This window comes from Melanotaenia boesemani, chromosome 10 (assembly GCF_017639745.1).
Source record: "Melanotaenia boesemani isolate fMelBoe1 chromosome 10, fMelBoe1.pri, whole genome shotgun sequence".
NCBI classification, from domain to species: domain Eukaryota; kingdom Metazoa; phylum Chordata; class Actinopteri; order Atheriniformes; family Melanotaeniidae; genus Melanotaenia; species Melanotaenia boesemani.
The window spans coordinates 31975890-31988056 of NC_055691.1; the positions used below are offsets into that span (position 1 = coordinate 31975890).

The 12167-nt window shown below is 37.6% G+C and overlaps 1 protein-coding gene across 1 annotated transcript; it reads left to right on the top strand.

The window, feature by feature from the left end:
- The first annotated feature begins 3173 nt into the window (after window positions 1-3173).
- Window positions 3174-10987, top strand: ehf (ets homologous factor). Its single transcript, XM_041995936.1, has 9 exons — window positions 3174-3377; window positions 5704-5818; window positions 6286-6543; window positions 7694-7738; window positions 7808-7846; window positions 7946-8008; window positions 8098-8136; window positions 8224-8419; window positions 10233-10987. The coding sequence occupies exons 2-9, from the start codon at window positions 5743-5745 to the stop codon at window positions 10330-10332; spliced, it is 816 nt and encodes a 271-aa protein (XP_041851870.1). The 5' UTR covers window positions 3174-3377; window positions 5704-5742; the 3' UTR covers window positions 10333-10987.
- The last annotated feature ends 1180 nt before the right edge of the window (window positions 10988-12167 follow it).

A 12167-nucleotide genomic window follows, 5' to 3' on the forward strand; every position in this document is an offset into this window, starting at 1 on the left:
GCAGTGCATGTGACAACAGTGTCACCTATGGGCAAGACAGAGATCTACACCCAATCTTTCATGTGCAGTCAAGCTCACAGATACTGAGCAGGTGAAAAGCTAGTTTTTCGCCCTCATTCAAGCACTCTTACACCTTCAACACACCACTTGTGAAACATTTCAGACCCATGTTTTCCATGCTGACTTATTAATGCAGACAGATAGATGCCAAGCGAGCAGACCTGGTAGAGTTCAAAAGAACAAGAAGAAAATAGGATTGTGAATAATTCATTTTTTTCTGTTGCACTCTCATTACTGTAATTACACAGCCATTGTTCTTTGACAGGGGAGAAACGTAAAATCACAATTTAGGCAGTGAAATTGTCATTTGTAGCAGTAATTGACACTAATAAAATGATTTTTCCTTCTTTCCCCATGGATCATATGCTAATCAAAATGTGAAGTATTAAAGATGACACTAACGGGCGTGATAAGCGGTTAATGAAAGAGGGGAGGCAAGTGGGACGGTAATAGACATACTCCAGCTAATAAGTTCCTGTTCATTAGAGCATACAACTGTACCCTCCTCCTGTCTTGTATGCTTCTACTGACTGACAGCTTTGACAGCCTTTCCTGTCAGAAACTTTTGACAGCATCCTCAAATAAAGCATTACAATTTAACAGTACCACTAAGCAAGTTATAAGCTTCTTTATAAATGGATCAGTAATGCACTATTATTGGAGGGTGACTTAAGCCTCCAGAAATAGATTGGACTGTGTAAAATGCCAGCATTTTGATGACATTTTCTTGAGTCTGGGAGGATGTCTTCACTGCCTCTCACAGTGTTGGTTGGCTGACTCACACAGAGTGGAGCTGATATGACAGACTTTGATCTCTCCCACTCTGTCTCTCTCTTTTGCAATTCCCCCAGTGGACTTTTACATATGTCGACCCACATCCACCCTGCAAAAGCAGAACGAAGATCCATGAAATGAAATGCCAAACACCGGGCTCTCCTTGTGACACAGCAAATGAAAAGTCTGATGGAGAGTGAACAAAAAAGAAGAGGCAGGCCAAAACATTGATTGTAATGAAAGGTATGTGGCTTCCAATTGCTGCTGATGGCCGTATTAATCTTACTGCAATAAAGTCTGGTCAGGCACACATAGTGGGAATGCACCCAACCCAGCTTAGGTTCCACATTACCCCCCTGGAGGCATTTTACCCTTTAATAAAAGGATGGGAAGCTGCTGGAGAAAAAAAAAATCCAGAAAAAAACACCTGTGTTGTAAATAAGCAGCAGACAGGCTGTGGGGAGGGCTAAGGGGGACTTATCTGAAACCCATGCAGGTGGGATGGTGTCAGAGAGCTGCAGTGGGATCAGTAGTGGTGGGTTTTACCATTAAGTCTGTAGCAATCTAGTGTGCATGGGGAGATGAGGGGAACTCTCAGAGATAATCATGCTAACACTGACTTCCCTCATTACCTCTGAGGCTGAGCTGTGGGAAAGGGTCCAAGGCACACACACTCAGAGAGTGAAAGCTACCAAAGTGAGTTCACTATGAACTGTGGAGCTCACAGAAGGCAGTGTGTTGATCATAGGGCCTATAGGATGAGGAAAGGCTATTAATGTACAATAATTGGGATAATAAAATGTGTAGTTTAATAGTGCAATGTTTGTGATAGTTTATGGAATATAAAAGCCTGAGAGTGATGTTATATGATTACATTGTTCAACAGATCAATATTAAATAATAATGAATGTATATTTGATCTGCATCTTATTTTTCATCTCTGATGAAGAAGCTTGGAGAATAACCTGATATACTGTCTTCATTGTCTTTCCCCTTCCTCAGCCTTTTATACAGTTATACCCTGCTCCAAGTTGCCTCAATTATTAACCGTACTGTTAGTGCCTCTGGTCCCAGGAGGCATTGTAGTGTTACGATGCTACAGATCAGATTCAGATCTCAGATCAGAGATGTTACAACTTGCCTCAAACTCTAATTGGCGTCAAGCAGAAATAGAATGCATGAACTCCTTCTGACTGTTGTCATTGTAGGACAACAGTAAATGTGAGGAGTGACAAAACTCAGGAAAACTTCTTTTTTTTTAACACATTTGCTTGTGCAAGGACACAATTTAGTCTGAATAGTTTTCATCTGAAGATAAGGCCCCTACACTTCTCCATGGTATCTGTATTTGTCTTAGCTCAAGAACATTATTTACTGTTTTTTACTTTCCTTTTAAAAGTTACAAAGAAATATATGAGACCTGGTAAGAATATAGTTCAACTAACATAAACACTAGCAAATAATAAAGCTGCATTTGATCCTCCACCCGTGGCACGATTGTGTGATGCTTACTGGCATTTGTGGGACGCAGCATTAGTAAACTGTCTGTCTTTACTCAGATACCTGTGGATCACCACATGCCACCAGAAGCTATTTTAAGAGGTGATCAGAGTTTGATGTGATTGCAACATGGTGAGCTCCTCCATAGTTCTGCATAGAATTAAAACAGACTAATCCTAAGTAAGGATCATAACCCAAAAAGTAATGAACATTGACAATTGAAAAAGATCACACACACACAAACACACACACACACACACATTTAAAATTCAGATATATTTGTAAATCACTTACAGCCTTTTTCAGGCGTTCAGCCACTAATATTCCCCTGCCATGCAGTTCAAGCTGCTTTCAAAAGAACGAAATAAAAGAAATCTCTGAGGTTTTCCCACATAAACTGTCAGCACCTGATTGATAATGATATGGTAAATAAAACAAACATGCAACATATTAACTCATAGACACCCCCCCCCCCACACCCCCCCCCCCCACCCCCCACCCCACCCCCGATAAGGTTTAACAATATTCTAAACATTGAATATTAATAAGCAATCTAAGCAGTGACTTTAAGCATACCCTTCCCTGTGTGGGCATCAGAGCATGTTCAGATATACCTGTGCGTATTTTTCCTTATTAGTGTAAACTTCTGTGCTTGAACGAGCATGCACTGGTGTGTTTGAGAAGAACCATGCCAACAAGGAATGTAAGTTATGACAGGCATATGTGTGTGTGTCTGCGCGTGTCTGTGTGTGTGGGTGTGAATTATGCAAATGCAAAACCTGGTATGAACATGTACAGAGAGCCAATTGGAGCTGAATAAGGAAGTCAGTGGGATAAAAAACCCATTGTGGTGGGACAGCACCTGTTGGTATCTGCACACATCTGTTGATTCATAGAACTGGAAAGCAAGACAACTCACCTTATCTAGCTCTCAGAGACAACACGCTACAGTATTAGAATCTCCACAAACTGTTGATCCGTGCGCAGAGAGGAGCTACAGGAGACTTCTGTTAGGTCCAACAGGACCTGATTCTACAGCTCTGGTAGGCTGCCATACTGGTGTGGGGCATACTGTAAAATGATTGGGATGAGTTTAACTGATCTGAGAACAGCTCTCTTTTCACTCAGTGTGCAATTTCATTTCAAAATTATGACTTTTTTTGTAATGGTGCATGGTATCACTTGCTTACTTCAAAGTTGCTCTTGTTACAACAATGCTAAGTTATATATTTCCATCAGAATCATACAGAATACCTGGATTTATATAAATTGCCTCGAGACAATAGCGCTGACTTTTTAGAATTGCACCAGTAAGAGTTAAAAAAAACTAATCAACAAATGAAAAAAAACTCAGGCTTTCATGTTTACTGCCATGGCATGCGTCACAGGTTTTGTTAATGAATAGATATATTTATAATGGAGAGGCTACCCAGCCTGTAAAGCCTAATCTAAGAGGAATTAAAGCAGAGTAAATTCTAAACTTGCTATCAGTGCTACCATAAAGCCATCGCAGTGGTGAAACTGAAACCAAGTAACTTCGTGTGACAGCAATCATGTGAACTTCTTCTGACTGAGAGAATACCCTTATCATTCAATATAATGGCACATAAGTGACCCTTCTCTGTCACTCAGCTGAAGGGATATTAATCCATAACTGTGACACATTTCTCAGCAATGCTGCATGACTGTTGTAATGACATAAACTACTCCCAGCCTTCTTGATAAGATATGCATTTGGCAGTAGCAGATACCAAGGGTTAATACACAGCATAAGGCGTTCAAGTACACTTGCCAGATTGTTAACCAAAGAGCTAATTCCCTTTGGCATGAAAGCATGTGGCACCGTTTTTCCAGAGAAAAATATCATCCAGAAGTCTGCACATGTTCTTTTAAAACTGATTTGCCAGGTCTGAAGAGCTGATTTTTCCCATATGAGTGTCTCAGATGGATGAACTTGGTAGTACAGCATTTATTGCTGAGATAATGGTAAGTGACAAGGCTCGTTGTAATTTTGCTTTCAGCGTGCCATAAAAGTCTGACTGGGAACTTAAATGAAACACATCTCAAGAATCAGTTTTATAGTATAGCCATTTAAAAGAGGTCACTCATACTGTTCACCTTTGACAGTTTATGACAATACCAGTAAAAAAAAAAAAAAAAAAAGCAAAAGGTTGAACACGCTTTCATTTTAATGTTCTTTTTAGATACTGGAAAATGTGAGCAGTGAATACCAGAACATATAAAACAAACCTAATCACAAAGTTATAGTGTAACCATTAATTTCAACAGCATTGCTATTAACTTCACAAATAAGTAACAGTCTGCCTCATGTCCCAAAAATGCAACTCTGTGTAACATTAACACTGTTTGCTAGCGAATCGTGGTTCTCTATAGTTATAAGTCAACTATTGTGCACATTCAAGGCCTCTGCCACCAATACAGTAGAGCTGCTGAAATTCTGACCAGCTTTATTTACATAGGATGCAAATATTACCTTGGTTAAGTCTGAAACATGCCTTTATTTACGCTTTTACATCTGCACAGACTGGAAAAGAAAACTACTCTCAAGTTACAAGAATTGAGGAGAATGGCTGTTCGTTGAGCTGATAACATCAAATACCATGGAAAGAAGTTGTAGATATGAAAATATTGTAAAATAACTCATTTTGAGGGTTAACCGAATGCAAGACATCCAAATTTAATGTAATCACAAAACTGACGCTAAGTTCTACAGCATGTAATAACAAACAAGCCTCTGTTAACACATTAAACTCGACAGACGTATTTGTCTGGAAGTTAAGAGAGGTCGTAAACCGTGTTGACAAAGACTTACTTTGTTTCATTACTTTATGATGTATCATATGAACTTATTTATACAATTTTATGGGAGATTTTAGACTATGTTAATTTGGCAATGCCTCTGATTACCACTTTAATAGGATGAGGAGTTTAAAGAAACACATATTGTGCTTGGTTTCATGTTATTGCTGTTCTTGAATGCATTCACTGCTTTAATCTTTAAAAGATAGATTATTTTCCTTCAGCAAAGCTCAGCACCTTCTAATTTAATTCCTTTGCTTTCTTTCTGTCTCTTAAAGGCCCCCACTTGCAAGAACCAGTCTGCTTTTGTTAGCAAAAGCATTTTTTTTTTTTTTTAAGTTTGCATTATCACAAATTTAAAATATCTCCAACATACATACATACATGGAAGGGGTCAGAACAATAAATAGTACTTAATAAACAGTATATTTGTGCATTCAATGATGTAAGGATATATGGGTAATACTTCATATATACAGACAGCTTGAACCTGTAAAAACTGTTGCATTTATAATGTATCCATGGTAACCGATCATTCTCCTGCCTCAGCCCCTGGGCCATGGTACATCAGAGTGCAGAAGCTGCAATATGAGCGTAACTCCATCCACCACTCTGGACAGCCAGCTGACCAATACCTGGGGTCCTTCTAACCCCTATTCTGATGGTAAGGGAATATGACCCCACCAAATATAATGAAGCCCACCACATTGTTTGGCATTATGTATGCACTCATCACTGACATTAATCACTTGATTAAACTGTCTGTATAATATCCTCAAAAACCCGTAGAAAATATGTTAAAATGTTCTGCCGTAGGATTTTGATTGCTCTCTATTGAGCAATCCAACTGTTTAAAGCTAAAATACAAAGTAGAAATCATTTAGCAATGATGTATTGCTCACCCTGTGAGCCCAGAGCTCTGAAACATGAGACATGAATCACAGTAGTGATCCCTGACTGAAAATACCTCAACAGCTTTTTCAGTAAACTGTTCTCCAGATTAATTATTGACTAAAACCTTTTGAAGAGATTTTCCTCATCAGATGTATTTAACACAAATAAAAAAAATGATTCACTACTGTGAAGATTAAATCTATTTCCTAGCTTCTAAGCATTCATGTCTGTCCCCAGGTCCGTTGGTCATGTCTGGTTACACAAGCCGCCTGTGGTCTCATGACTCCCAGCCTCAGTTCTGGAGTAAGCACCAGGTGTGGGAGTGGCTGCAGCAGGTCATGGACATACACCAGATTGATGCCGCTAGCATTCCCTTCCAAAACTTTGACATGGACGGCCATCAGCTTTGCAGCCTGAGCTACCAGGACTTCATCCACGCTGCTGGCAGTGTGGGACACATTCTCTTCCACAGCATCACAGAGCTCAAGTGGAGTGGTGCGTCTCTGACTGACTAAGGGTTGTAAGGGGCACCAAACAACGATCATTAGTCTCTTTAAAAGAGAAACTGGGTGAACTGAGTTGTATGTTGAACAGAGTTTTTATGAAGTCTTGCTGAGAAGGGATCACAGAGCTGGCGAGGGGTCGCACTGCATAGTGCTGTGGTGATGTATAACAAGGTGCAGGAGTAGTTGAAACGAGAGAAATTATGGATTTATTGTTTACTCTCGCTAGAGTGGGTGTCCTAACAAGGCAGAGAAGGAGTCTGAAGCTGTGATACAAGCTCTTTTTTTCCTAAACCAGAGCATGTTAAGAAACAAGAGGGTTTTGAGCTTCAAGCTTCACTTTCTGACATTTAATTCCTATTATTTGCAGAATGTGGCCTATTAAACACACAAAAGTCTTAATATTGAAGTTCATTACAAGGTAAATTTTAATGTTCATTGCAAGGTTCATTACAAGGTAAATGACACCAGCAAATCTTATTTTATCTGGCGTCTTAAGATAACAATATTCAAAACATGAGCACTACCAGGAGACCCGGCACAACAGGTTTAACCTCCACGTTATAAAGAAATTCAAGGTAAACCAAAACCATGGGCCCAAACCAAGAGCACAACTCAACTATTGTTTCTCCTGTCTGGGAATCAGCAGCTTTTTTTGTTTGTTTTTTTTTGTTTTTTAGATGTAGAATTACATTGTAGTTCATCAGAATTCATTTTTTACCTGACTTATGATGACTGGACATTATAGTCAGGTAAAAAGGCTGGAGGCTGGTTTTAGAGTTGAAGAGAGGATACGCCCTTTGTGTTTTACTTACTGCCTATTTTCATTCCCTTTCCAAAGAAAATGAAAACTAAGTGTGAAAAATTTTGGTTTCTGTTAGCTCTGTAAATACAGCACAGCCCTCCAGCTTTGGCTTCAAAACAAATTGTCTGATTACGTCACAAAACTACACAAAGGATGTCCTGTTATAGCTGCTTATGACCTCAGTCTGTCTACAGTACTACTTATAACTCCAACATTACTTTGATGTGGTTCATGGCTTTTCTTAAGCTGATTTGAAAAGTTAAACTTTAAATATCACACAGCAAATGTAATTTGCTTCTACAATCCATTTTTTTTTTCTCCTTCTTATCCTGCACAGGGCACTACCATGTGGAGATAGGGCAACTGGATCTTAAACCTGAAGGTAAAAGATTCTTACAGTGTAGTTGGTGTCTAATAAACTTCTTCCACTTACATTTATTTTCTTTTACAGTTGACTTCTGTCAATTTCCAGATGTTGCCTATCCAACTGGTACTGTAAATATTTAAATCTGCAAAATGGTTACTAACCTAATAATAATTATTTAAATCCTTTACTGATTCTCTTATTATGTTTTTTTATTTAACTTAGACATCTATGATCCCTCACTTCACCCACTTGCACCTGATGCTTCTCCCACCCCTTCTAGTCCTGGTAAGTAATCAATTCTATACATATTATGTAACATGTATTTTCAACTTAAATAACAGAAGTTTTCATCAGCTTCAACATCTTTCTCTCAGATAGTAAACGGCCTATCAGAAGTCAAGTAAAAAAACACAGTAAGTAACAACGACACATCTGTACAAACGGCTTTATTTATAATCTCTAAATTCATTGCTCTGCTATGTGCTGTTCTTCTCCTGAAGACCCACGGGGAACTCACTTGTGGGAGTTCATCAGGGATATTCTGCTGAACCCAGAGCGAAACCCAGGGCTGATCAAGTGGGAGGATCGGACAGAGGGTGTTTTCCGCTTCCTAAAGTCAGAGGCGGTGGCACAGCTCTGGGGAAAGAAGAAAAATAACAGCAGCATGACCTACGAGAAACTAAGTCGTGCAATGAGGTATGCCAACATAACTGGCTGCATGAATACAAAACATTTCTATAAACTTACTCACACATGTGATATTCCACAATAAGGAAGAGTCGTTTGGAAAATGATCACAGAAACACGTGTTTTTATTTTTCTTTCTTTCGTTTTTTGCAGTTAGCATGTGTTTTCTTTTTTTTGATGAATATTCAGGTAGTGAGTTCAGAAGAGACAGTGGTCACTATGTCATGTAGACTGTAACCTTTTTATTTTCTTTTCCTAACACACTAATTTTCTGCCTTTATTTTTACAAATACAGTCAACATATTTTATTTAAATTTGGCTACAACTAAACAAAACAATTAACAGTGCATTATCCCTAACCAAATTGAAATAGGAATTTATTCATTCTAAGTTTAAAAAAAGAAGAAAAAATACAAGAAACCTTGTTCTGATTTTTGTACTTGGCTTAATTTAGAGTTCAAGCCCAGTGACGTCAACATTTTAAAACACATATTTACCCCAAAGTGAACTCATTTATGAGCTGTATCATTTCCATTTCGCTCTAAAAATGATCAGAAATGTTTTTTTCCTCACAAAGTCTTCTTGGCTGCTGCAGTAGAATCAGCTTTACATTCAAATGAGCCGTTCTAATGAGCTTAATTTCATCGGACAGAAAACCACAGGGAACTATGAAATATGCTTGCAGGTAGTTTCGCTGTGACTGCAAAGCTGATTTTCTTTTTGTTGCGGTGCAGCCAAAGGATTTGCAGCTTGATGGCATCTCCAAACACATTTCTGCTCTCACTTATGGATAACAAAACAAAGGACAACAAAACAATACTTTAAAAACATTAAAAAAAAACATCCAAATACATTATTTGATGCATTTGTACATGCTAATTTAACAATATGAAAGTCTTAAAAATATGTTTTAAAATACTATTTCACAAGTCTAATTTGTGAATAATAAAGTATAATTCAATTAAATTAGGAAAATGATGGAAAAATAAATCTGTTTAGAAAAAAGCAATTAATTAAAAGGGCTTTTAAGTAAGCATTGATGACACTGAGCTGTTCAGACAGGAATTTCCACAGCCAAGAAGCGCAGACAGGAAAGTCCAGGTCACCTTTTCCGTCAAGTGAATAAATAGGAACCATAATTGGGCCCCTTCCAGAGAATCTCAGCCAGCTGTCAGGCTCATAGGAAGTCAGCAAATTGCAGATCATGGTGTCCTTACAGCTAAATGACAGAATAGGTCAACTGGCAATGAATTCTTAAACAACATGAGTGTTTGCAGAAATTAAAAATATGACCGTTTGTATTTTCACAAGAATTTCACTGCTTGGCCTAATCAATATTTTTTTATATTATTTTTTAAAGTCTCATTGGGTTTATCTTGTTGTCTATTCCAGTTGATGCTGGAAGGGATAAAATTGTGAATGGTAGGGGAAAAGAATAACTTCATTCAGGTTTACATTGTCAGATAGGAAGCACAAAATCATGCCACTGCTATGAAGTGGAAATATTAAAAACAGCCTAAATCACTGGCACCAACTCACATCATCATTTTGCTTGTATGTAAGCAAAAAGATATACAAGTGCAATTGACCCCTGGAGGATGATCTGTCTGAACTGTCTTGGCTCTAACAAAATAAATAAATAAATAAACACAAGCAGTTTAAGAGTAAAAGTAGAAGAAATCAGAGAGCGCAGACCTCCACTAAGTCATACGGTCACTGAGAAAAACCCCAGTTCATTTACCTTTACACAGAATTCGCCTTCTCAGACTTGCCTTATGTGATCTGATCTTAAATAAATTAATGCTGTTTGTCTTTGTTACAGATATTATTATAAAAGAGAAATCCTAGAACGAGTAGACGGACGCAGACTGGTTTACAAGTTTGGAAGGAATGCAAGAGGATGGAGGGAGACAGAGAAGTGACAATTCCATTAATTTATATTTTCTATGCTGTTGTGTGTTAAAGTTATGTTTTCATAAAGTTTTCATTGGCCATTTATTTTACATAGATGTGTTTGAACTGTTTACAAGTCTCTTCTCTTTATGTTTACTTTTTCTTTCGGACCTTGTGTTGACACTGCACTGAGATGTTTTATTTACTATGGCTTATTAGCATTAAAACCTGAAACATGTGTTTACATAAAATCTACCAGGGGAAACAAAGAAACAAAAGGTTAGCAAAAAAAAATCGAACAGCTAACATAAAACACGGTGAATCCTGTTTTCCTGTGAGAGCTGGTGAGATATTTTCTCCGGGTCATATAAAAGAGCACATGTTGAGAAACTGTAGCCGTCAAAACCATTGTGGCAAACAGATGAATGTTAAGTGTTTTGACACTGATACTGTGAAATGTCCTTTGGGAAGGATGCTTAATCTGAATAAATACAAAAATAAGTCAATAATAAATCATATCTTATATGTCCAAGCTGCAATGAAGCGCAACTACACATGTGATAAACTATTCTTATTGAGATGAAATGAAACTGGTTTGCTTTATTTTATACTTTGCATTCACTGAGCTGTTAGGAAAGTGTGGACATGTATGTTGAAATAAAGATTATGATTGTTTTTATTTCATGCAAGACTTTTTTTTTAATCAAAACCATTAATTATGAGACACAATTCTAGAGAAAATGGGTAGAAATTAAGACTCAAGGCTGTTATTCAAATTGCAACAGTTTTTGAACGTCGACTGTCAACAGCTTGTGTTTTAGACCCACAGATATATAAACCTTGTTCCTACTGAAGCTTAACTTTGAAAAGCCACACACTTACAGATAGTGCAAGCAGTTTCTGTTTTATCGTGACAGCATGAAATGCCACACAGTTAATTGTTTGCCGCTGCGTGCCTTAGCTGTCAAGCTGGTTCCTGCAGGCAGCAGACAAATGGCTGGGCCGTGATGGCCGGCGAGATAAATGCCGTGTCATTAAAAGGCCCCTTTCTTTGCCCTGTGTTCACAAGCAAATTCATGTCTAATCTTTTCTCTGATTTATCTGGCTTTTGTGACCCTTCTTTACATAGTTTGACATTCACTGACACCACATACTGTCATTATCTTTGCTGATGGCTTAGAAATTTATCCAGTGCACTGCTGCCTCCCTTTAATGTTTTCATTCTTCTTTGTCATGCATATGTGTCCCACATTCACAGTATCATAATGTGGACTGGAAACGGCCCTGTTAAATCAATATGGAGAATCAAGCAGAAATCTTTTATGAGAAGATTTGATGGAATTTCTAAAAGATTAGCAGAGCATTTCTTCCCAAGAGGATGCTTCTTTGATTGGAGGAATTTACTTTAATTTTGTATTCCATTAAGGACTCAGTGAATAAATGGAAATTGCATCTAGAGAGACAATAGAGCCAGTCGCTGTTTATGATTGGATTAAAATCCTAGCTGCTGATTGTCATATTGTTATACTACATGAAACAAGCAACCGATTCAAATTGAAGTGTTTTTCTATTATATCCCATTGTTAATATTCAATGTTGTTTCATAGAGCAATCACACTTTGAAGTTTCTGTAAAGCTGCGCTTATTATGATCCATATGCATTTTAATTTAGACTTGTATAATAAACAGCATCTAGCTGTGATTACTGTTTGCCTAATGAAGAAGTTACAAACATGTTTGCTTAATTAAATGACAATGGAGATTTTTAATTTAAGATATGGAGAAAAACTGCAAGTGGTCAGAAGCAAGAAAAACAAATAATAATAATAAAAAAACAATGTACACATTAATGTATTGTTTAACC